Genomic DNA, 26,282 nt, shown 5'->3' with positions numbered 1-26,282 from the left:
ACAGCGTTTCATCTGAAAGTAAAGACGCAGGAGTGTAGAAGTAGCTTGAAAGTAAAGAACAGCCTCATCCCCAGTGTGCGCACGCGTGTCTGTGTGTGTGCATTAATTTTGATAACCCAACCTGCCACAGTAAATTAAAAAAATGTTGATAAAAATAATCACTCCAATGATTACTTCTTTATTTCACATGCGCATAAGCAACATTGACAATTAAACTACATCATATACTAAGATATCGTAATTATCTTTAATTAATATATAGCAGTTAATAAGCGTTTCAGGCCACACAAGTGAAAATTGTTGTGAGACATCCTCCACTCTGCACTCATTTGAAATGGTGCAATAATACATCAGCTGTCAGAGAGGGGAAAGGTTCAGGGGACTGTGTGTTTTGGTGTTCCGGGGTTTAGTTAATTAGTTGGAGAGGAAAGCCAAAGATAAACAGAGATTGTCATTCAAGCGCAGGCAGAGCTTTTAAACAGCTGGAAGGACCTGATCAAATCAAAGTGGCGGTCAGACGGAGCTTAACAGTGCACCACTGCAACAAGCTTTTATTATTTACTTCCTCTTTATGTGGTTTTAATTTATTACTTAGTTTTTTGGGGAGGTTTTTCAGTGCAGTGAACGTTTCCTATATCGCCTGCCTCATTTCTGTTCACTCTTGGCTATTTTATTTAAATTAAAGTCATTGGAATTTCATTTCATATCCTGTATCAGTACATTCACGATGTATTAAGTTAACCAAAATCAACTATTATTTCACTAAAATAACATGCATTTCTTCTTAAAACTTGCAGATTTCCAAACATCTTCACAATTCTACTCGTGTTTTGAAGTTGTAAATACTCTACTACCACCGTTTTCATTAGATTTACCTAAATGGTTTCCCAACCATTTTAATTTTGAGCCCTTATTAAAGTAAATCTGTCAATTTATTGATGCCCCTCAACTACTTTATTAGACTCACAAGACCTCCGTTGAAGGAGAATGATTGAAACCGAAGCAGCAACGGAGCTCTGGGATACGGCTGCATGGTGAAAAAGGTCTGAGCTCGTTGATCCCAAACACTTTCTCATGAACTAGATGGAAAACGCCATGAGTTCGTGGAATGCCAGGAAATGGATATCAGTATTTTAATCAGCACAAACCTGTTTCAAAGAGAATCACTCTGCACTCACATCCGACTGTGATGCCGGTCTGTGTTCATATTTAGCTAAATCAAACTGTACGAGTATGACCAAATGGAAATAACCGTGGTGCTTTGAACGTTGCTGCTGGGAGGAATTGTGGGACAGGATGATCTGCTCTCCTTTAAGGGAGGATGGTTCTGTGTTTCTTATGCAGTAGGTGATAACAAAGGAAGCACACAGTATGTTTACATGCACAGTTAATTAGCGCTATGGTTAAAACTTGATGAGGAATGTAATTCGACCTATTATACAAGCTTGGAAGAGGAAATTATTTACTTACCAAACTATATCCCCCTTTCAGCTTGACAATATCAAGCCTTTTCTGGTTGAACTATTAACTTATAGACAAAATCTATTTTCTGCTCCTGCCGGCAGAGTGACAGTGTGACAGGGATTGGAAGCTTTCAGACACAGATACACCTGAAAAGGCGCACGTGAAAAGGTTTGACCATCATTTTCTTTCCTGCGTCATGGAGATTAACCAATTTAATCCTTCATTTTGCATGATGTAGCTCTGTAAAGTCATTCATTCAAACACTTAATTCCTGTGAGTGACCAATGATTTCAGATTCCATGTCTTATTTAGTTTGGGCTACAAATTGGGTTTATTTGTAACTCAAGAAACCCGTTTAAATGAAAAAAGAAATGTTTCGGGACCAAGCCTGGACAGCCATGATCATTATCAGGAACATAAACAGGTTTATTTTCTTTTTCTAACTCAAGAAAGCTCTCTCAGAACCACTGAAAACATTACTCACATGGTCTTAATAATGACTGAATGGATCTTTGTGCCTGAAATTGTCGGAGTCCCCCTGCAGTCTTCCAGTATAAAAGTTTACAGCGCTCCTGCTGTCCTACATTCTTACTAAACGTACAGTTTTTTACATTGTTATAGTAGCCTATATAATAGTACTGCTTTAGTGTGGCAGTATCCTTTTCCCCTTCTTTCCTGTTTGATCATGTTGCGACCTGGTGTGGAGACTCCCACAGAACTAAAGCCAATTCAGGAGTCCGTGTAAATATTTTCCCCACCCGGTCAACAGAAAAATGTGTATTTAAGACTCCCTCTTCACAGGACGTAAGATTATCATGACCTCTGTGATGAAACAAGCCAGTGTTTGCCTTTATCTGAGGTGGTGTGATAACTTTACTCATCTAAACCCCATCTGAAGCTGCTTGGATAGATTCAAGTTATCTTCCCAGAGGCAAAACACACCTTTGCTCGGATATGTCACTGAATGACTTATCTGCAACATTCCAGTAGTCATCAGAGACCCCCGAGATGAGCCCAGAATCAGGGTCTGCATCTACATTTTTTCAGCGCCTGGTTTAGTGACTCACGGATCGACAGTATTTAGAGCAGTTTAGCCTGGCAGGCAGGAGCAGCCTTGAGCCCCCTTCCTCCCACCCAGAAGACTTCCTCTTTGCTCAACTCAAAAGGGGAAATTTAGCCCAGATGTGACTTCAAACAAAAGAAAAGCTTCAGGGATTGGAGGTGGGATCAGGCCCATCTTTCGCGTGACCCCAGGACCTGGTCCTTCCTGGCATCTGTCTATTTTTCTCCTCTACTGTTCTTTCTTTGCTGATCTCTTGGAAGTCGCTTTCTTGCGAGTTCTTTTTATTCTCCTCAACAACACAGCTGTTTCTAACAAGCGGGTGCCATTCCCACTATGGCTGTGTAGTTACCCAACATCGTGTATAGAATGATAAGGAAAGTGTCTGATGCTGCAGTTTCTTGAGGACCTTTGTTCTCCTTTGAACAATCAGGCATGACTTACATTGTTCTCTCGTTTTCCTTCCTCCTTAACTTTCTTAACTCCTATCAACTGACAGTACAAAGGACTTTTCCCCCAGAGACTGTCAGAAGTCATCCTACTAAATTGAGAACATTATCATTATGTTTGCCTGCTCAGCATGAGGTGTTTCAAAAAAATAAAAAATACATATATTTATGGGAAATTTTCATTGAGAGTAAAAGCTTTAAAATCAGCATTGTGTGGGTGTACTTAGACACAAAATGCTAAAATCAACATTTTAAAATGATCACAGTCACATTGCTACAATAACATACCTTGGACCCAAAGAACTTTCATGGTTCTTATAACTATTGCTGAAAGTACCCCCTCTTTTAAACACATTCTCATTTCCAACCCATCATGTATGTCCACTTGGTCAAGACCCCCTTATGTCAGTTTTCAGTGAACAGGGTACCCCCTTTAAAGTCACTGTGTCGATGCACGGTGCACTGCTCGACACTTGTATTTTGCCAGCTGTCCTTCTGCAGTGGTAAAGCTGTGGCAATATTTAACATCGACAGCATGAGGAAATCGGAGGAGAGGGATTAGACATCCTACTCCCAAGTTTGTGACTCATGTTGGCATCCAACCCTGAAACGAGGCTCTACTACTGTTGTCCACAACTTGGTTAGGCATTAAAAGTATTAAGTTAAGGTTAGCTGATTCAAGAACTTGGTAAAGTGGAGGAAAATGTCATGGTTAGGCATTAAGAGATCCCTTAAAATGGATTTTATTGCAAAAAAGCTTTGTTGACATTTTCCACATTGCCATGGCGATGCGTCCCATGATTCTGAAAGTTCAAATTAGGGAACCCTCGATGTTCAAAATTTGCAATTTAAGGGTACTCTCTGCACTCAAAATGGACACTGCAGGCTCCTTTCCAAGTGGCACGATGTGATAAATTTGGGGTTAGAAGGGTAAACTCTTTTTTGTTTTCTCTCTGAAGAAAATAAGGAGGATTGGAGTTCATGGAACTCCATTGGTAGGATTTTTTTTCCAGCTCATACTGGGCAATTTTCCAATATGATGGCAACTATCTGTGATCTAATTGTATGGTGATTAGTCCAACTGATGTAATCGCAATGCAGTGTATGAAGCACTGTCATGTGCTTTAAAAAACGCAAGCAAACAAAAAAACATGTAAACAGTAGAGAACCCTGGGCACTTTCAACAACAGTTCTTAACATTGAACTCGATTTAAACCAAACACAGATGAATCTACTGACAGTGAAGCGCAGCCAATCAGCATCAGGGGAATTATAACATGAGTTTGTCTGCCAACCACAGGCTGTATGAGAATGAAACCAGAGAAAAAGCTTTTGAAGGTTTGTAGCCGATCGAGAAGCTCCCCAGTCCCCATGACCCTAAGAAAGTTCCTGGTTGGTCCAAAATCCACCAATATTGAAGTTTAGGAAGTATTTGGCACTTTAAGAAGGGAAGAACTTCTTCATTGTCTCTATAACTGCTGGAAGAAGTAAAATCTCTTTTAGATTTAGTACCCAGCACACGAGGAAAAATCTGTTGTGTAATTATCCAAAGAGTAATGGACTGAGGGTAAAGCACAAGCTTTATTGACGACATGTAAGAAATACACATCAATTTTTACTTGTCTGCCGACCCCAGGTCAGCTAGGATCTCACTTTAGCTTTTGTATTGGCTGTATGATGGCAAAAGGAGAAAACTCTCCCGTCTCCCGTTTCCCTACCAAGAACCATTTGGTCCAATAGTGCCTGAAGTGTTTCTTATGTTCACAAATTGATGTTTGGCACCTAATCAAGCATTGCTAAAAATGATGAAGCAGTGTACAGTTTTGCAGATGTTTTGTCAGAAACAGAAGTTTCAGAAGCAAATGAAAATCTGCCCACACAGAGGCATGTCGCTAACATTGTTGAAAAGACTCACCACCATGCCAAGAAGAAAATCCTCTTAATTTTGCAGCTCACAAAATATGAAAAATAGAGATAGCTATCACTGGCGAGTTGTAGTGAGACATTCCTGCGGTGGATCCTATCTTTCAGACATTTTGTTTTCATGGCTCATGTCTGAACAACACAAGCGCTACTTATCTATTGACAATTAGACACGGTGTGACAGTTGAGATGTTAAATGTAACGATAAGAATGACATGGAAGTTCTCCTTTAACAACCCCCCTCCCATTTTCTTCTTCCCTTCTCTAAGTGTGCGACTCTCCGTGCTCCCCACTCCCCATTCCTCCCTCAGCAGAACTACAGGGGCTTGCTTGTTGTCAAGTCAGTGTTTTTACAGCCTGGCATTAGCACAGGGTAGCATTCAGTCAGGACCCTGCATTCACTCTGCCACCCCCACCACTCCTACACACACACACATACACACACACGCACACACCATCGTATAATTCAAATGCCCATGAAATGACCCTGATTGACTGTTGCCAGGCATTTGACAGGTCCACCAGCCAGTCTGTCCTTCTCACTAAAGCGACTTTATGCTTTGCTGATAAATCTTTTTACATTTTATATGCCACCTGTAATATCCCACATGACATCATGGACTCAGATGGGATCGATACTCCATTCTTAGAGGAGAGACGTCTGTCGATTTCATCCACTTTAACAATCAAGGAAGGCAGAGGTGCAATATTGTTTACACTCTTCTATCAGAGGGTGATGAATTTTATCTTTTGGCAGATATGCACAGTTACAGGCCCTGTATGCACTGTTTATCATATTAGTGTTTGTAAATCCACATTATGTTTGATTAAAAAATTCAAAGCAGAGGAAAATGTGACAGTTAATATTGAGCGGCTTTAGAGTTGTTGCAGTCCTCTCATTCCCTCTTCTCGGCTCTTCTGCTTTAGTAAAATATACAGTACACTGTCGACTGCCTTGTCTCCCCGGCTGTTAAAATGTGCTGCTGCTCTTAGGAGCCATGCTGCGACATGAGATGCATGTAGATTGATAATCGACGAGGGTAAACCTAATTACATCGCCTTGGAAATTAATGAATGCATTGATCGCCCACTCGAAACATAATCAGCATTTTTTCCTTTAAGCAACTGGAATCTCAAGCGGCGGGCCTTGTTACATCACAATTTGCAATATTATTGTGGTTTCCAACACTTGGCTCTCGCAAAGATCTTGCTAGTACTAGGGGGGAGATTTTTAAACACTCATGTTGTTGGCACCTTTGAAGTGCCTCATAGTGTCCAGATAGAAATTCATGCAGGGAGGAATGTGATAAGCTAATGATGTCTCCAGGGAAAGGAGTGAATGTAACCAGGGGAAAAACATATCTGCATATCTAAGTGGAGTTTTTTTTACCCCGTCTACCCTCCTTTAAACAGTGTTTGGGGCCTGAACAGGGGCAGATGGACAGAGCAGGCTTTGATGTTTTCTGGGGTCATGTGTATCTGCAGTTTTATCACGGTACACAAGTGTACAGAGGAAATATGCCACACCAAAGCTCTTGGCAAGGCAAGGGGAATTTCCACTATGAGATGCAGAAGGGAGTTTAGACTGTTATTGCATAGATACAGTATATATATATAGATACTATATATATATATATATATACACATCAATGTATGTATGTGCGTATGTATGTATATATATATAGATATATAAAGAAAGATAGATATTCTTCAACACAACCTGAACCCTCTTAGAGAAGCTTTCTTGTAATTTCTTTAAGTAGTATTCAGGAATAGTTCCAAAGCTCTTCTCTGGATGTTGGCTGCCTTTTGTTCCGTTCTCTGTCAGATGATCCCACACTGCCTCAATAATGTTGAGGTCCGGGCTCTGGGGAAGATTCATCCCTCCATAAGATTTTTGGTGCAGTTCTTGTGTTATTTGGCATAGCTCAGCCTTTTCTCCCTGTTTCACTTCCTTAACAACGGCTTCTTGACAGCCACCCTTCCATAGAGACCATTTCTGTTGAGGCTTGGGCCAACGGTAGATGGATCAACTGAGGGTCTCGATGCATCTCTCAGGTCCTGTGTCAGGTCTTTGCTGGATTGTGTCCTACTTCTGTAGGACAACACTTTCAGATACTGTTCATCTGCTGTGGATATTTTTTAGGCTTAACACTTATTTTTTTGTCCTTTTCTTGTGCTGTTTCCTCATACTTTACAAGGACACTTTGCACAACATTATGATATTTACCAGGTTTTAAGCTTAGACCTCACTGGTATAAAAACAGACAGTCAAACTGGGTTATCTTTGGCATTTTTCATAGACGCAACTAAATTAATTGTAACGAATTGTATCTGTGCAACAGGTTGCTAGTAACTAAGTGAGTAAGGATATTATTGTACTGTTATTTTTGCTAGGTTGTCTGTTAACATTAATGCATTAATACATTGGTCAGTTTTAAATGGTTTAACAAAAAAATTAATTCCTCTGAAAATGGTAAGGTAAAAGGATTGGAGTGAAAAAGAAGTAAAAATTTTAAGGAGGGGGGGATGCGTTCAGAAGGCCTAGAGAGCTATTGATGAGGTCCACTTTAAAAGATTATGAGAAAATCTATTTCCTTGGAAGCAAAGTATAAAGAAATAAGTGGTGGCTTAAGACTTTTTCACAGTGCTGTACAGCATACCCGCATCAAACTCAAGATGAAGGCACCAAACACAGCAATTTGATTCAATTAATGTTTCTTTTTTTTGATTGAATGCAATCCTTTTTTTTTTTTCAGGCTGTTTCACATCGAACTCCTGTTCAGTTATTTTGCTTGACAACAATGTAGAAAATTAAATTAACAGGCCGTATAATGGCTTCAACGTATTAGCCCATATAGGGCCCTCAAGTGTCTGTCATTTTTATTCTCATTTGCGTACTCGAAATAGACATTCCAGAATGCAGAAGCGGTCAGGAAGAGAGTGCACCACTGCAAAACATGTCCATCAAGGAGAAAAGAAAAATAGGCTGTTTCCTCTAAATTCACTCAATCAATAATTCATGCCATGCAGAGAAGCTTGATTTATGAAGAAATTAAATGTTGTGGACTGGGCCTCGCAACAGCCGTCTGTCTCAGGGACACAGCAGATGAAATTAAACATGAAAGGCGAGCACTGAGAACAACCAAATCATCTCATGACAGAGTTGACGCATTTGAGGACCTCTGTGGCACGTGCACAGGGCCGGCCTTATTGGACAAAATGACAAGCGTGATTTAAACGGTAGCCTCATAATGTGTTGGAAAAATTGCTCATGACTTATATTTGTTGAAGTGGGTCACCAGAAGTCAAACATTAATACCATTTGAGAACCGGAGGCAGAGATCAAAGGCAGGCGTGCACCTGCTGACCTGTGCAGATCTTGTGACTCCTGAGTGCCTTTTATGACCTCAAGTACCTGATGGAAAACACAAAACATGACAGCTTTAGTATTTTCAAGTAAAACTTGACGTTGAATCACTTCTCTCATGTTAGTAATTTATATTTCCTCTCTTCCCTCTGTGCAGAAATACTAAATCAGACGAACACCAGAATAGGATAAAAATGTTTTAGCACGTGTGAGTGGAAGTAGCATTGAAGTTGATCTCACTATAAACTTGGATAACACCTTACCCGCACTACCCTTTTCCACTTTATAGCCTACAGACACCAATATAATATGTATGTGGATTACACTTTCTGCATTCAGCTGTTAGGTTTGTATTTATCTCAGAATGAGGAAGCCAGGCGACAACATAACTCCTCTAATCCACACCAAAAAAATCCACCCAATTTCATACCGTTAGCGTACACCAACAACATTGATGTATGCTTACGGTATGAAATTTGATGGATTTTTGGTACCTTAAGCAGGCACAGATTAAGTGTAGAAAACATTGTGTGGATGGATGAACGTGCATTTTGATGTGCATTGTATGATTTTATCGGCATAAGTAAGTAGGCTAATGAGGACATATTAAAATTCACATATAACTAGGTTATAGTAGGGTGATATATTTAGCTTTTACTTCTCTAGGAGACAGTTGTGTGCTCACATCTTGAAGATGTGGGTTGCTAAGACAAAGACAAACCCTGAAGAAAGTATATTGTCTCTCCATTTGCACATCTTAACATATCAATTTAGTCTAACGATGTATAGCAGATGTGTAACTTGTGAGAAATGGTTTGACATATAGCCAAATGCCATTTTGAAAATAAATCTTGGCATCACAATTCAGCAGAGATGAAAGCCTCTAGTGTTCAACTTTAACACGGCAGGCAAATTTAGCATAAGTGGCACAATGTTCTAGTAAGCATAACCTGGTAGTTTTGGTTCATAAACCTAACCAAAAAGAAACCATTAAATGAAAAATAATGGAGTGAATGTTTAATGTTTGTGTTAAGGTGGTCCTGTGAGTGCATGTGTAATGTTTTGGAATTGTGTGACTTTCCTCCACCTCTCCTACAGCTGCCTTATTAGGACTTTGCTTCTTTCATGTGTAAATTTATCTCAGAGATACCAGAAGCTTTGACAGAAATGCAACATCCATGGCATTAGGTGGCCTATGTGTTAGTGTTGACATAAAAATGTATTCTGATTGCTAATACTAAGAAAAAAACAAAGAAAAAAAATGCTGATCATGTGCTAAAAAGTAGCTCAAGTGAGGTATGTCGTTGTCAAATTGTGTTAACAGCAGTATCAAATGTTAGTTCACACCAGTTTAAGCTAGCCTTGTATTCAGATGAGTAAGCTGCCTCAGAAAAACTCCTGAGTGCAGCCTACTGCACAGAACCGTGTGACTTATTACTTTGGTGTTTTACATAATGTTTCATCTTTTTTGAGTTATTCTTAACCGTCTCACTTTTGCTTCAGTTTGGCTTTCAAAGCTCATCTGGTGTACATGTGTGAGGGCAAGAGAAGAAGAAAGAGGAACCGCACAGACGCAGTTGCACAACTTCATCAGTTTAAGGGATAGCTACTATGCAACCTTCACGTACATGCGCGTCAATTAATAAAGCGCACGGTAGCAAAGACGGTAGACGCAGATGAAAATGTCCGCGCGCGCGCACGGGCGCATAGTGAGTGGACGGAGTTGCAGTGCACAACTGAATCACTTCAGGAGAAATGTGGTCTGATGAAATTAAGTTTGCCTGTCAGCGTGTGTCTAAGTGTTTCAGATCACAGCGAGAAAGTGAGGGGAGTAAAGATGACACTTTGGTCCAATTATCCAGCTCATTAACAAACTCTAAACAAGTCATGAAATAAGAGCCCAAATGTCAGTTTCTGTGCCTATAAAAGTCTACAGTAATAGGCCATCAGACACTGTTATCTTATAATCCAATAATCTAAATAAATGAAAAATAAAGGACTCTTCGCCTTTGTGATTTTTCATTGAGGATGTGTCTCAAAGCCGAATGCCTGGATTTGGGGAATAAAGCGCAAATGAGAGCTCAGACATCGCTGCGGGGTAAGGTAGGCTGGGCAAATAACATGTAGGGATAAAGTCTGTTGAGAGACAAACTATTTTCTGCAGTGTGAGGGCAGCGGGGTGGATCTGTGGCTTAAAGCCATCACGGAGCTGCTGGAGGAGATGCATTCTTTATTCTGAGGAGGGGAGGAGGGACAGATTGGAGGGAGAGAGGGAGAGGTGAGCGGAGCATGCACGTCGCACTATCAACTGAATCCATCTTAGAAAACAACTCGCGGGGAGTCCGGCTGTGAGCTGCGCAGCCACTAAAGGCAAGTTTGAGCATCGGACGGACGCAGCTGGCCGTCATGACCCGCGGCGGATCGGTCGGCGGACAGTTCGGCGAGTGCGTCCTCACCGTGCGGTCAGAGCGTGGAATGGGAGAAGTGCCTGGTGCCGCTTTCTTCGGTCACTACGCGCCGCAGAGTGTGTTGAGTTAAAGCGGAGGAGCGCCCGCTGAATCTGCGGGGAGCTGGGAAAGCCACAGACTCACGCAAAAAGTACCGACGGACTCGCGGCCACAACCTGGGGAGAGAATCTTAAAGGCAAACATGCTGTTCCATAGACTCGACGGTTTTACGCTGCTGACCGGAGCCGACTCGCACCAGCGTTGCCGAAGAGACCTTTACGCACGGTCATACAGCAGGACCGCATGAAGGACAGAGAAAAGGAAAAGGGGGAAAAGTTGAATGCGGTAGCTGGGTTTGCGATGGATACAAGCTCGCCAAAGGTACAGTGGATGTTTCTATTAAAGCTGGAGAGAAGTGGGGGGAAATAAAGCAGTGACATAAGCCGAAATTGCATTTAGACTTATTACTTTAATAGATTGAATCCGAATCCGCATGTATAAGAACCGTCTCTAAATCGAGGCATCAAAAGCAAATCAACTTAAAGCCACAAACATCCAGAACGCAAAGTGACTTTTATGGATTCATTCTAATTGTGGCTGTTGGTTAATTAGATATTTGATAGAGTTCGGGATTTCTAAAATGCACATTTTTCACCCGAGAGAAAACCTTTTTTCCCCCCCAACTTTTTTTTTTCTTTTTCTGAGGGACTTTCACCCTCGATGCACTGCACGGTTTTCAATTCCCCTTTGAAATAATTCTGACAAATGAACACCGCTCACTGGGCAGCCTTTGAAGTATACCTGATCGCCTCTTAAATACCCTATCCATTTTACACTTTTAATTGCATTTCTGGCTCTAAATCCAGTCCTAATCGGATTGTCCCCACCACATATCGCAGCCTTCATCTGGTGGCGTGAAAGTGTGCTCCCTCGACTGGAAATTAAATTAAAGAAAAGGGGGGAAAGGGGACAGAATATAGCTTGAAATCACACTCTCACGCACTGGTCCGTGTCTGTTGTTGATCTGGTTTTTTGTCGAGTACAACTTGTGCCTCTTTTGAAGGTTGTAATTTAGATTCTTGGTGACATTTTACTCCTGCTGCCATAATAATCTTGATGCTGCTGCCTTCTGCTGTTGATTCTGCCGCTGTGTGCTGCACATTTCATCGCCTCATGTGGTTGCTTATCCCCACCCCTGAAGCTTATTTGATTAAATTTAGCTCTTTCAATTTGGAAAAGTAGATCACAGATGTGTGTCAAAGGATTGTTTCTGTCTCCACCACAGAGAGCCCATGCAGGCTTTCCGTCTCCACAACAAGCAATGCAGATAATGTAAAGAAGCACGGGCTGTGAAGGCAAATGACGTGCATTGAAGTATGTTTTTGTTTGCCCTAAAGAATGTCGGCCCTCTGCCTTTGCTACCAGACGTGCATTTAGGATTCTAAGAGTTTTGACTATTTTCTGACTCCGGCGGCTCAGGGGATACACCAAACCGTGCAGGACGCCTTAATCTACACTCATGGACTCTCTGGTGTTTAACATTCTCATCATTGTGTGCGATGTGCCATCCAACATTGACTCTGGGAGGAGCTTAGGTTGAGCAGAAAACCTGCAGATGACAACCGCTATCTTTCAATCAGAGGGGGGGGGGGCATGTCTGATGGGTCATAAAAGTTGAAATAATGGATCTGTAGAGGGGGGTCTACAGTAATCCAATGGCCTTGCGCTTTACTACAAACCCCTCCATGCTGAAAAATAGCCTGTATTGATCATTTATCGCAGGTGGAGAGGCTAAATTATTTTCCAATCCCATTTCGGTTGACAGCTCATGTATGTCACTCCATGGAGAAAAAGGATATTTGCAGCGTCTCTATTCCTCAATCGCCTGTCCTTTGTCTTCCAATCTCCTCAGGCCTTAAATCTTGAGTTTGACGATGGCCGGCTCAGGCCTGCGAGTAATATAACAAGCTCCACCTCAGGCCACTGGCAAAACAACCGCCTCTGTTTACTGTAAGCAGTTCGGTGTTTACTTGTCCCCTCTGCCTACAACGTCTGCTCAAACAGCTGGAGAAAAAAAAGAAAATAAAGAAAGACAGTTGCATTGCTCGTTTTCTGCTCTGTATTTTTTTTTCAGTAAGCTGATGTCTTTATTAGCTTTATCTCTTTTTAGCATGTTTTCCATTAAGCAACACTGATGTTGCAAAGAACCCCCGTGAATCTGTGAGTGTGTCCTTGCAGTGCTCTATTACCTCCTTTGATAGAGCACGGGGGAATAAAAGCCTTCTTTATGTCTGTGAAACCGGATGTGCAAGAGCTGTTCTGAATATTTATCAGACTCTTTTTTTTTCTTTTTTTTAAATGTAAGGCATAATTCCAAACAAGCAATGAACAGTATGTTTTGTGACTCCGTCTTTCTGTTTAGGAGATAGGGAAAGAGCGAGACTAAAGGAGAGATGACCGATTTGTGTGTGTGCGTTTGTATGTTAAATAAATAGACCCCTTTTTTCCCCGAACAAGAAGGAACCACCCCTGAAAATACTCATCTAGCTTTTCGTTGTTTTCCACTCAGGTCTCAGGATCCAAATGTCACCCCCGCTGGACTCTGCCGTGGTCGTGGACCAGCAGTGTGTGACGGACAGGCGAGAGGAGCCTGTGGCTGCTCGCGACTGCGTGGCTTCAAATTGGCCCTGGCTGAGCTCTGCATGGAGCAGTGAGTGAAGGGTCCTGCTATGGTTTGATGTCTTTGCATGGATGGAGTCAGTCAGAGGACTGGCCACCACTAATGACACCATTGCTCTTCAGCTGAGGACTAGCATACACAGGATTACTCTCTCTGTATCTTGCCCCATCTAACTGCATCATTGCGAAACTTCTCTAGGTGGACCTTTTGTGGGTCTGTTTTCTGGTGGATACCTACATCATTACCTTTTTGATTTTTTTAATTTCTTTTTTTTTGTTGGCTTCCGTTTCCTGCTTTGTTTTCCACTATGGAGTTTCTGGTTGGACCCTGGAATAAAGATTGGGCTTCATTCTTGCAGTTTTGGTTGACTGTCATCCTAAGCCTCCAAATGCAATTCAGCCCGGGTGCCTCTTGCCCGGAAGAGTGTCGTTGTGACAAAATGTTCGTATATTGCAATGAACGCAGCCTGACATCAGTGCCTCTGGGGATAGAGGAGGGCAACAAGGTCCTCTACCTACACAATAACCAGATTAACAATGCTGGCTTTCCTTTGGAACTTCACAATCTGGCCTCCGTGGAGACGGTGTATCTCTATGGCAACCAGCTGGATGAATTCCCAATCAATCTTCCCAAAAACACCAGGATCCTGCATCTCCAGGAGAACAACATCCAAACAATCTCCAGAGCAGCCCTGGCCCAGCTCACTAAACTAGAGGAGCTTCACCTTGATGATAACTCTATCTCCACTGTTGGGGTGGAAGAAGGAGCTTTTAGAGAGGCGGTAAGCCTCAAACTCCTCTTCCTCACCAAGAACCACTTAAGCAGTGTTCCCATTGGCCTCCCGGAGGACCTGAAGGAGCTGCGGTTGGATGAGAACCGCATTGCTGTCATAGCAGAGGAGGCCTTTCAGAATGTGACACGACTGCAGCGACTCATGCTGGACGGTAACCTACTGACAGATGAGGGCATTGCACCAGGGACCTTCCAGGACCTGGCCAACCTCCGTGAGTTGGCCTTGGCTCGCAATTCTCTCACCTTCCCCCCTCCCCTCTTACCCAGCCAGTCACTGGTCAAACTCAATCTGCAGGAGAACCAGATCAACCAGATCCCTGTGGCAGCGTTTGCTGATTTGAACAGGCTTGAAAAACTGGATGTCTCTTATAACCAACTTCAGACTCTTACACAGGGTGTGTTTGATGGCCTGTCGAGCCTGAGGCAGCTCATGGTGCGAAACAACCCCTGGCGCTGTGATTGTGCTGTGAAATGGGTGGTGGTGTGGCTCAAGTCTTTGCCTTCCTTCATCAATGCCAGAGGGTTTGTGTGTTCCAGTCCAGAGAAGGTGCGTGGCATGACAATCAGAGAGCTCACACTGGATATTATTGAGTGCCCCTTTTATCCTGATCAGACGCCCTGGCCCACCCTCCGCTCCACTCCCCCTCCCCCACCCACCACCACCCCTATCACCACCATGATCTCCACCCTCATCACTACATCTGTCCCTTACTACTTAGACTCCCCCTCCCCTCCTTTACCCCCGATCCATCATAACCCTGCAGGTCCCTTGCCTCCTTACGAGGACCCCCTTCAGATCTCCTTCCACGTTGTTAACTCCACCAACATCGAGGTGAGCTGGGCATCTTATTTCACTGTCACAGCCTACAAAGTCACTTGGGTCAAAAGAGGCCAAAGCCAAATAAATGATGGGATGCGGGAGAGGACGGTGAGTGGGGACCGGCGGCATATCAGCCTCACCAACCTGGAGCCACGATCTGTGTATCGAATTTGTGTTCATGTTCTGGACACACTTAATTCTTACAGGCCTGGAGAGGATACTATATGCTCTGAGGCCAGGACCAAGCCTGTTTCTGTCAAGCCTCCTGGCACGGAGCAAGCTCCTCAGGACAGTATCAACTCTACGCTGCTCATGGCTGGAATCATTGGTGGGGCTGTTCTTATCATCCTTGTAACGTTGCTGGGTGTGTTCTGCTGGCACATGCACAGGAAGAGCCGGTCATCTTCGGCCAAGTGGAAATACAACCGCGGCAGGAGAAAAGACGACTACTGTGAGGCCGGAACCAAGAAGGACAACTCCATTCTGGAGATGACTGAGACCAGTTTCCAGATAGTGGCACTGAACAATGAGCAGCTGCTTAAGGGAGATTTCCGTATTCAGCCCATCTACACACCCAATGGGGGCATTGGATTTAGAGACTGTCACCTCAGTAACAACAGCATAGCCTATTGCAAGAGCAGCAATGTGCCCAGTACAGAGTTCTGCCACACGTGATGTAGCAGCACTGACTGCAGTGCTGTTCAGACAGACACACGCAACAGAAACAATTGCTTAAATACATACACATACACCGTTTGTGTAGAAAACAAAAAATATAAGAATTCTAGTGAAATATAACTGTACTATATATATTTCCAAGTTCTGTCTACAATGTAATTTATACTGTGGATAATAATGTGGGATTCTCTGCTATCTTTTTTATTCTTAGAAAAAGATATACAAGTGTTTCTCTCTTCTTTTTTTTTATAACCAGCAGGGTTTTGAAAGTTGTTTTAATGGTCAGTACTGTACATGAACATGGATTTGTACAATCATGGCACCCTGGGTCTAGCTTCTGATAAAGATACTGTAAGCCTTGGAAAGGTTAGGGGCGCTTTAGAGGGCTGGGATCCTTTGCTAACCACAGAAACAAAATATGGCCTTTTGCAATTCTGCATACCCCCCCACAAAACTGCACAGCAGTAAAAGACAGCACAGGGGAAATCCAAACACTGCTGATTAGACCATTGTGGAAATATAGCACTGGTTTTATGTAAAAGGAGTCAAAGTGCACTTTCTTATTAATGGTAGTAAGGCAGGAAATGAGCAAAGGTGGCGATGTAGGGGATTATGTACGACTCTGCTGCAAGAATGTCATCAATGCCATCGAAAAGCCTGGTCTGAGATTTCCCAAAAGTGCTATGACACTAAAAGCATCTTTGTTCTTTTAGTTTACATAGGAATAAAGGTGGGATTAGTGAAGAGATGCTTTTGGAAAACTCTGGAAAAAAACAGTGTGGGCTTAAAAGCAACATAGGTTTATTGTCTTTTATGAGGTGCATGGATGAGCAAAGACTGGCAGATCACTGAAGAAATCCTGTCATTTGCTCTGCCTCTGTTTTTAACACCATGTTTTAGCCACAAGAGGGCAGTTTTTCCCTCAGCGATGTGTGTGGGACAGAGAAAGAAAGGGCAGAGATATCACTTTACCTCCATCGTTCCCCTGCAGCCCATTACCCAGACCGAATTATTCATGCTCAAACAGCATTGTGTAGAGTACTTGTGCTCATCAAGCTACTTAATGACATGGAAGCATTTAAAACTAACAGTGTTTTGTGGCTAAATTATATGGATTTTCAACACTGTCTTTTAAGGGATGAAGATTCCTCTGATGAATTTTGAGATGGCTCACAAGTATCACTAATTATACAACCAGATATTTCAGTCTTGTCCCAGCATTCATTAGACTCAATGATGAATTAGGAAATTAAAACAATGAGATCACACCCCACCCATGATCATACACAGTACAATGATTGAGTGCCTCATCTAGCTTCTTGTCATTTATTCTTTTGTCCATACTTATTAGATACCCTGTTTCATTTACCGTTTGCTCATCTTGAACGATTCACCTGCTCACTTCACAGCTTCAGTTGCTGCAAGAATGATTCTCACTCAGTCCACCCTCATTTACCCTCTTTTTATCCCTGCCTGTGTCAGTGTCTGACTCCATACTCTGATCTCTGCATGGGCTCAATTAAAACCGTTTTCCTGCCCTTCAGCAAGCAGGCTGAGATGGCAGCTCTTTGCATGTGAGAGGTCTTCATTATACTTCTTAAGACTTTATTTAATCTGACAAGATTTTATTTTGAGGGACCAAGCTTAAAGAATCCCCTCGTTTCCCACCCTCTTCTCATAATCCTCAACCAGAAAAGGAAGAAAAATATTTGGACCTTATTTTCACTTAGCTGCATGAAGCTCACACTGAAAGAAATAGTCTAACTCTTTGTGAGTCAGACAGATCAGCTGCTCGAACAAACTGTGCAAACTTGATAGAAGATCTAAAGTAGAATTGTTTTTCAAGGGCTTGTACTCCCGTTGTTTCAGAGTGTCGAATTAATCTCTCACTGCCACAGCAGTCTGAGTTTCTTAAAAGTATCTGCACTTATTGTAATTCCAGCAATAGCTTAGCTCCAGTGCTTAAAATCTTTGCAATTATCAGTAAACATCTTGAAGGGTTAACATTATTGGACGAAACATCAAATTTTGCGTTAGACTATTATTCTATGTTCAGTTTCAACCTGTTTATTGGAGTCCCATTTTTGTTGAAGCGCGTAGGGATATTTGAGAAGAAAAAATATATATTGAGTATATACTTATACCAGTGAATACCCAAGAGTTAGCTAAGAAGACTGTGTACAAAAACATACGCTAGCCTTGCATAGTTTTGAAACAGATAAACAGTTAGACTTCAAAATCTTGGTGCAGATTTAAAAAGTTGATCAAACCTACTAATTGGCGGGAAAAGTTAGTGCTGGTATATTTGAACAGAGCTAGCTTTGCTATTTCCCTACTTATTTCAAACTGGGCTAACTAGCTCATTGTTGTTGCTTAATTTTTTACCATTCAGACACAAGTCCCTTCTGGTAAACACCATACACCTCTGACAGAGAAATTAGATTTTTTAAAATCTGATATCCAAACTTTCTATAAACGTATCTGTTTGTTGTAATTCCGTTTTCCGTAGAAACATGTAATATTCTGGAAAGAAAAAAAGCTTTAGCGATTATATATTTCAAGCAGTAGATATCCAAGAGTTAGCTAAGAAGACTGCTGTCTGTATTCTAAAAGTAAGTAAGCCCAACAGCTTGAAATAGGTAAAGAGATACAAATGTTGGTGCAAACCTAAAGTTGATCAAACCTGTTAATTTGTGAGCAAATGTGGTGCTGCTGTATCTGGACAGAGTTAGCTTTGCTATTTTCCTGCTTAAGCTAGGTTAACCAGCTGTAGCTTCATATTTACCATTCAGACACAAGTCCCTTTGTCAAATACTGTACACTTGTGACAGAGACACATCTAAATGTTCTGTGGTTATCAAAGCATCTGCACTTTTTGTTTCAACCTTTTTCTACTAATATCCACATATCAGCTCACCCAATACACTATCCAGTGAAACACAGGCTGACCCGACCTATGCTTGGACCCGCCCTGCTGACAGCCTAACCAACAATTCTCCATGTTTGGTACTATACATGCTGCACCAGCTGAACATAATCCCACACAGCAAGACTTTGTGAACAACTGATACTGTTTGGACCATCATTTTTTTTTTTCTTCTTTTTGTTGGAGATAAAAGCCCCAGCTCAAGTCACATGCTGATCAAAGAAGTTAGGTCAAACCATTGCAACATATAGTATCTCCCCTGTCTGTGAATGTGTAACGGAGACATATTTGCCTTACCTTTTATGCAGGACGAAATGATTAGCTAGGGAGAGTAAAGTAGGAGGAGGAAAAGATGAGACGTTAAGAGATGGCAACAAGACTTTTGAGCAGAAAGCACATTTCTCAAACCGACTGCAGCAACAATAACAGTATTAACAGGCAGAACAACTCTAAGCATGACACACTGTAGCTAAAGAGAGACTGTTCATCCATAGTGCCAGAAATTAAGCGGTGCATGGCTAATGATTAAACCAGACTGGGAAGAAGCTGTGGTGGTTGTTTGGAGTGTACATTACTCCTGACTTTGATGAAAGAATGTGGCTCCAGTGCCGTGACCAATTGGATCAGACAAAATGACTGCAAGCATTGGTTTATTACTGTTTCAGGGTGCTGAGAAGCTCATTGGCTCACGTTGAGGTAATTCTGTTTAATCACCGAGGTCAGTTCAGACAGAACATATGTAAATGGTCGGTTATGGTCACCTTTTCTTCCTAAAGGCTAAAACTTTCCTGAAAATATTATTAGCCAGTGATATTCATTCAAGGAATTTTGCATGTACTGTATTTGTCTATCCCACCACCACACACTCACACACACACACAGACACAGGTTTTGACTTTTTATATTATTTTTCCCCAAGCAGTCACCCAGAGGTGATGCAGCGTGAGCAACCATACACAAAGATTTTCCTGTGGTTTAGAAGAATCAGGCTGTAATTTTACAGCGCATGTAAAATGGCTATGTTGGGATACTGGGTTCTCATTTAGACACTGCAGTGTTACATTAGCCATCCACACTGAGATGTTTTCTTAGGAACCAAAGTTAAAATTTCTTTTCTCATGATGAAATGTTGATGTTGTTCCATGTATGTGCCTTGAGGTTGAACTTACAATGTAAAGTCCTTGAAACCTTTAAATGTTTTTGCACAAACTGTAAATACTTAAGTGAAGCTTTTTGAAAATAAAAGAGCCATTGGATTTGAGCGAGCACCTTTTTTCCTTTTGGAGACAAAAATAACTTTTTTCCATAATGCTCCCATGGGTGATGCAGCATTCTTTGTTCTTTCAGTGCCGTACTGAAACGCAGTTCTCGCTTAATTTATTTGGAGTCAAACACAAGTAATTCTGGGTCAAAGCTTTTTGCTTTACTCCACCACGCCAAGTAGTTCTCTTATTTCTGTATGGGAAGCTTAGTGTAGCCACTGCAGCTTAGTTTTCAGTTGGTGGAAATCCAGGATACTTTCATTCTACTTCCAGGCACAACTAAATCCCAGAATGGGCTATTTCTTCCAATTCCTGTGTTTTACCAAAGTCCCACTTTTTCCCCTCTGCATGACCACATTCCAGAGTTGCCTCTGCAACCTCCATCCCTGCCTTGGAAACCCACATTAGCCCGATCCTAACTCACTATGACAATTAACCACAGCTGAAACACAAAAGGGTGTGCCTCTCTGGTATTTTGAGCGTGAATTTGGTATAATTCTCAAAAGCCCCAAATGTCAAAATGTGATTTGTTATTCCAGAATTAGAGGCTTTATAGAGAGGTCAACAGGGCAAAATGAACTGAGGCTTTGGCACTCAAGATCAGATACTTTGCTGTTCTTTTCTGCTTCTGTGTTATGTAAGGAGTGCCATGAAAGTTTGACTTTGTGAGCTCACCCCTGTTCTTTCATCAGGTTTAGGTTGTGAGCTTGTCATTAAGCTTGAGCTAGATAATTAGAATCTATTCTATCTATATTTCAGTCTCCTTCTTACTCGAATTTTGTGGCTCACTGCTACTTTATGGTTGGGATAAGATAAAACATTGCGTTGCTCATAAATTGGGAACTTTCCCATCATAATGATTTAGCTGATATGCCTTTTTATTTTTTGTGATAAATATAATAAATCAAGAAACTTGCTCCATTATTATAGAATTTAACAGACCCTCTGTTCTGACCTTTAGATGTGACATTTTAATATTATTCCAACTTAAATGTAGTGCGTGGGGATTTTAACCACAAAAAGTGAGCTTACCATTAGAAGCTGGGACATAAATTACAGTTTAGAGTGAAATATATATCAAACACAACTAATTCTTTATAGCTTCAAGTATTTGTTTTTCTGTTTTTTATTCATTGCCGTTTAGAAGGTTCATAAAATTTTTTTAGGTGTGTCGTCAAATATGCCAGCCCCACTCATAATTGAACATGTCGAGGTACGTAAGTTGTGATAATTGGACAAGACATTTTGGCTAGCTACACAGCAGCTTCACCCATGTTTAGAAGGTTTAAATAGTCAGTATAGGAAATTATATGGTATTTTTAACCAAGTACAGTACCAAAGCATTTGATTTACAAAAATGTTTTTATTTTATGCACCCTCATTACCTCAAGGAATTTGGATGTTATATCTATGATATATATATATACTATCAAATAATAAGATAGTAATTCAGGTAAAAGGTGGCATTAACACTCACTGGGTGCATTTCCATTCAAGAACTTTAACCAGTAATCTAACCTTTTATTATTTTAGTGTATTATCAGACTATTTGTTATTGCTGGTGTCGTCAGCCTTAGTTGATTTCAAAACAGTGAAAAGAAAATGATTTAGCAGGGTTCTTCAATGCAATTTGAGCCCGAACATTTGTAAATGTTTTGATTGATGTAAAAGAAGGTGGGTTGTCATAGTCCATATGGCAACGTCTAATGAAAAGTGGGTTTCTCCCTTTGAATTGTTCTGTGAACAGGTGTTAGATTAGAGGGTTTTTTTCTTTATGCTGAAACAATATTTAGTTTTATGCTTGATACATGCTCCCTAATAGCTTCACTTTGTGATACACATTTAAGCAACTTCTCATCAGCCTCAATATGAAGTAATTAAAGGATGCAATTTAAAGCAGTAATAATCCAGGTATTACAAACATCGACATCTGTTAGTATTAACATTGAACTAGATGGTCTAAAGTTGTGCTTCATAGTTATCCCTGTCATTCATAGCCCCTAGTGGTCTTTGATATACTGAAAGCAGGTGAGGCCCTGCGTCTTTCACAGTGCATCTGTTTAATTGTATGACATGAGTTCTGCCCATTTGCTATAAGTGCTATAAGAGTGAATATTAAGAGTGAATGCCATGAACATTAAGTGAAAACGGGCCAAATCAATTTAAAATACTCTACGGAAAATATGCTGAGAAGGTAAATAAATGGAAACTATCTGAACAAGCAGCACAGTTTATACTTCTTCCTGCATAAAGGTGAAAGAGAAAATGCTCTTGCAAGTTCTCTTTTCATGAGTTCCACTGTTTCCTGAAAGTGCCTATTCTATTTGATGATAGTCATTAAAAGTTGATGTTGGGAGGTAAAATGGACAAACATAGCACAGGCTGCACTGGAATTCCTCTGGCAGCATTTAAGCATTGAACAGAGGATATTTTTAAGCAGTCGTCAAACAGGGGACTGTCTAAATGAAATTAGTTCTTCCATTCCTGGGGAAAAGATTACAATGTAAGGGTGAAATGCAAACAGACTTCTTACCTGTTTTCACCTGAGTAAATGTGCTCAGTTCCTTAGAGATAAAGAAGACATTTTCTGTGCTGAAATGAATACACTGAACCCTGCTTGACAAGACATGCTTTTAAAACAGGAAAACAGCACATTCTAAAAAAAGAAATATACAAAATATGCATTGTATAACTACAGAAGGTCTAACTGGGGATAAAAATGAGTATGCTGTCTAGCTGCCTGAAAGCTTCTTAGGCTGAGGAGACATTTACAGGTGCTGACACAATAAAAGCATCCACTGCTGTAGAAAGTATGATGCAACCCACAAACAGAGTCCTGCAACAAATGAAGCCATTAGGATTTTTGTAATGGTCAGTTTGTGTTGACACCAATTACTGGAGACACTGAAAAGGCTATTTGTTTCCAAACAGAGGTTGTCACACATTTATAGTTTCAGCCAGGTTGAGTTACTGGGACATTTTAACAGCGTAAAAATTTAATGGCTTCTGCAACCCTGCCATCAGAGTAAATAGATGGGATGTAGTCAACGCATGAACCCCATCCTGAAGGTCCCGGCTGAAGACCCACGTGGGACCACAATGCTTTTAATACTTTTGTTGTCGCATGTTGTTTTGTTTTGTTTAAGCACAAAAGGTATGACGTTATGGTTACTCAATATACAGTCCTCCACCACTCAAAGAATCATCATTAGGAAGTGACAGTGGTTAGGATACTTTGAGATTATATGTATCTGTTTTTGCATAAACACATTGACAGTTTATTCTTTTTCATTTGGCGGGATTTTGGGAGTTCAATTTTCCATTATTGTTGCTGTTTTGCACAATAATTTGGGATATATTGGTCATATAATTTGGTTACTTTTGGGAATATGAACAATGTTGCCAATTTGCTTAGTATAGACCCATCCATCCATCCATTTTCTATACAGTCAATCCGTCCGTTGGGTAGCGGGTGGGCTGGAGCCTATCCCAGCAGTTATTGGGCGAAAGGCGGGGTACACCCTGGACAGGTCTAGTATAGACCCACTTTTTCTTATATCAATTCATTTCCTATATACCAAGAGGATTTTGATATCTGTGTATCTGTGTAATTATTCAGAATTAAATATGACAACCCAAATTCAGAAGAAGCTGAGACAATGTATACAATGCAAAAAGAACAAAAACCTTCTTACATGACTTATACCTTTACTTGAACTTTTATTGCACTGCACACAGTGTGAGCTCAAGATATTTCATGTTTTGTCTTGTCAGCTTCATTCAATTTGTCAATATCCATCCCTTTCTGCATTTCATTACAACACATTCCTAAAAAAGTTGGGACAGTAAAGCTGTTTTTACTTCACAATGTTGCAATTCCTCATCGCAACATTTCTTTGTGTACATTGACGATACGAAGTGATGATGACGCCACATCATAAAAGTGTCAGTCTCATTTTTTGTGTCAAATTTCTCTTTTACACATTCTCTCTTGGGGATAGCTCACAACTGCAGGTGGTCTAGTCCAGTACCCTCTCTACCTCAAGCACGCCAACCTATGTAATGTAGGTTGTCTTGTTGAAAAACACTGGTGTCCTTGGAAAAGATCTTAAAGGCAGCACAAGTTACTCTTAACTTCATCACAGAAGTGTAAATAGGCTTTGCTGGGTGCACTGATAGAACCCCATACCGTCACAGAGTCTGGCCTCTGGACTTGCTGCTGATAGCAGCCTTGATGCTCCTTTTTGTGTTTGGTCCCATGGTGCACATTTTTTCCCCCAAGAAAAGCTCTTAAATACAAATTGTTCTGGGCATGGTGCATGTTTCCTCTGCACGATGGTCCATCTCCGATGCGTCCAAGCCCAGAGAAGTCCATTCCCCTTATAGATAGGGTTAACATACGGCTCCTTTTTTGCACAGTCAAGTTTTAACTTGTGTTTGTGAATGTAAATCCATATTGTTGTGCTCGACAAGGGAAATTTTGGTCCATTTTGATTTATCAGCTATTGATGAATAATGCGTCTTGATGCAGGGGTAACCAACTTGGGCTTGTGCTTGAGTATTTTTCTAGACGATGCAGTAGAAGAAGGAGAAATATGCAAATCTCTTCCAATTTTCCTTTAAGGAACATTTTTGCATTTTGTCTTAATTTACAATTGAGTGACAGGTCAATGATTTTTCTCCCATATTTGCAAACAAACTGAAGATCCTCTGCCCCTCTTTGCCCCTCAAAGCTTTCCATGGATTCTGCTTGTGTTGATAGATAATGATTAAGATCACCTGTTGACATGACCTGTTTACATATATTAATGCCATTACTCGTCTTAAATTGCCACAGTCCCAACTTTCTTTTGGAAAATGTTACAGACCTTAGCTCCAAATATGTTATGTATGTTAACAAATTAATTGAAGTTGATGAGAAAACATGAAATATCCTTTGGTTCGTATTGTCTGCAATGAAATAAAACTTTTGCGCATTTTTCCTTTTCCTTTTTGTCCCAGCTTTCACTTATTTGGGGCTGTAATTATAAGCAGGTTCTGTTTGCACTGGATCAAGCTGAATAATTGAAAAACTTAAAAGCACAAATATCCGGTCAATATCTGGAAATGTATTTAAAAAATATATATATATATTTTAAAAGAGGAATGCACACTGATCCTAAAACTATGTATACTGTGTTTGTGTTCTGATTTGTGCTATGACCTCATGATTTCATGTTGTTTTATGCACCTATTCGTCCAGCCTTTTGTTTATCTCACCCCTTCACATCTGGCTCTCTTCACTCTCACACGTTGAAAATTACTTTAATAAAAAAAAACAATCCAGCAAACAAACAACACAATGGTTGCTTTTAAAGTCAATGTACTGTGCTTAGCCGAATGCTGGATTTAAATATGCATTAGGAACTATGAACAGTGCGAGTTTAGTAAGAACAACCATTGGAGGCCATTAGAAAGTGCAGTTAACTTAAAATGTTCAGATCTTTTAGAACAATATAGCGGCATCCCCCTTATCTCCTGGCAAATTGATGTTAATTATCTACAACCATCACTAGAAGTCGATGAGGCCGACTTTAGTGAAAACCACCAAGTTGTCCTTGAATTTTCTTGTTTTTCCGACAAACAATGTTGACACTTTTTTTTTCTTCTTGCTATAAAAAATTCTCCTGTTTTCAGACGAATCAGCATAGAATGAAACTTGTACTCTAATTGGTGATTTCTCCATCCCACATTTACCGCAGTGCCGGGTGCCTCAGAGAGCCTTTTATCATAGGAAAGGTGATGTCTCCTGAGACATGAGTCTAGAGGAATAATTGGCTTGGACGTAAACAACACTCTCTCTTTGTCTGGTTACCTCGATAGAGAGGAATGGTGCCTCCACCAACTTTGAATTATTGAAAATATGCATTGCACCGTGACGCGGTCGAAGGGTGAGCTGGGTTTGAGCCTTCATAGATGAAATGTCATTGGATGCACAACCCACCCACAGCAGCACAAAAAGGAGAAAGGCAAACATGTTCAAAATTGCTTTCCATGTGCTGCCGGTTCTGGTTGCAGGTTGTTCTTAAAGAAATAGTCTTAATTGAATTGGTGGCTAAACTAACTGTGAACCTAACATTTTCAATAATTAAAACAACCACCTGTCAAGGAAAGTTTGAGCAGTTTCCTGAGTCCCTGCTCAGATTAAAGTTGAACTTTCTCTGCCAGAGCACATGGAACACAGTGGCGCCTCCATATGTGGGGCCAGTGGGCCACAAGGGTCACAGTTCCAGGTGGGACAGAGCAGCTGTAACCTTGAGCGAGACTCGGCGTCTGGTAAGGTCCATAATGAATGAAGACGGTGATGAATAGTGAAAGCGAAAGGGTCTTTCAGGAGGTGACCAGGAGGAAGCTGTTGCTCTTCTTTGCTTT

At 41.0% G+C, this 26,282-nt stretch overlaps 1 protein-coding gene across 2 annotated transcripts in view; it reads left to right on the top strand.

Moving 5' to 3' along the window:
* The window catches only part of flrt2 (fibronectin leucine rich transmembrane protein 2), a 45,958-nt gene extending 26,088 nt beyond the window's left edge, over nt 1–19,870 (top strand). Inside the window, exons 1-2 of one of the 2 annotated variants that reach the window (XM_072362445.1) lie at nt 10,399–11,094; nt 13,283–19,870. In XM_072362445.1, the coding sequence (XP_072218546.1) occupies nt 13,701–15,680 (1,980 nt within the window). In that variant the 5' untranslated portion in view covers nt 10,399–11,094; nt 13,283–13,700 and the 3' untranslated portion in view covers nt 15,681–19,870. Of the gene's footprint in view, nt 1–10,398; nt 11,095–13,282 lie in introns of those variants that run through there. The other variant, XM_072362446.1, reaches the window with a different exon arrangement.
* The last annotated feature ends 6,412 nt before the right edge of the window (nt 19,871–26,282 follow it).

Source organism: Leuresthes tenuis, unplaced genomic scaffold (genome assembly GCF_036924035.1).
Source record: "Leuresthes tenuis unplaced genomic scaffold, fLeuTen1.0.hap1 SCAF_13, whole genome shotgun sequence".
Lineage (NCBI taxonomy): Eukaryota > Metazoa > Chordata > Actinopteri > Atheriniformes > Atherinopsidae > Leuresthes > Leuresthes tenuis.
Note: the sequence above shows the minus strand (reverse complement) of the source record. Positions and strands in the feature narration are given on the sequence as shown.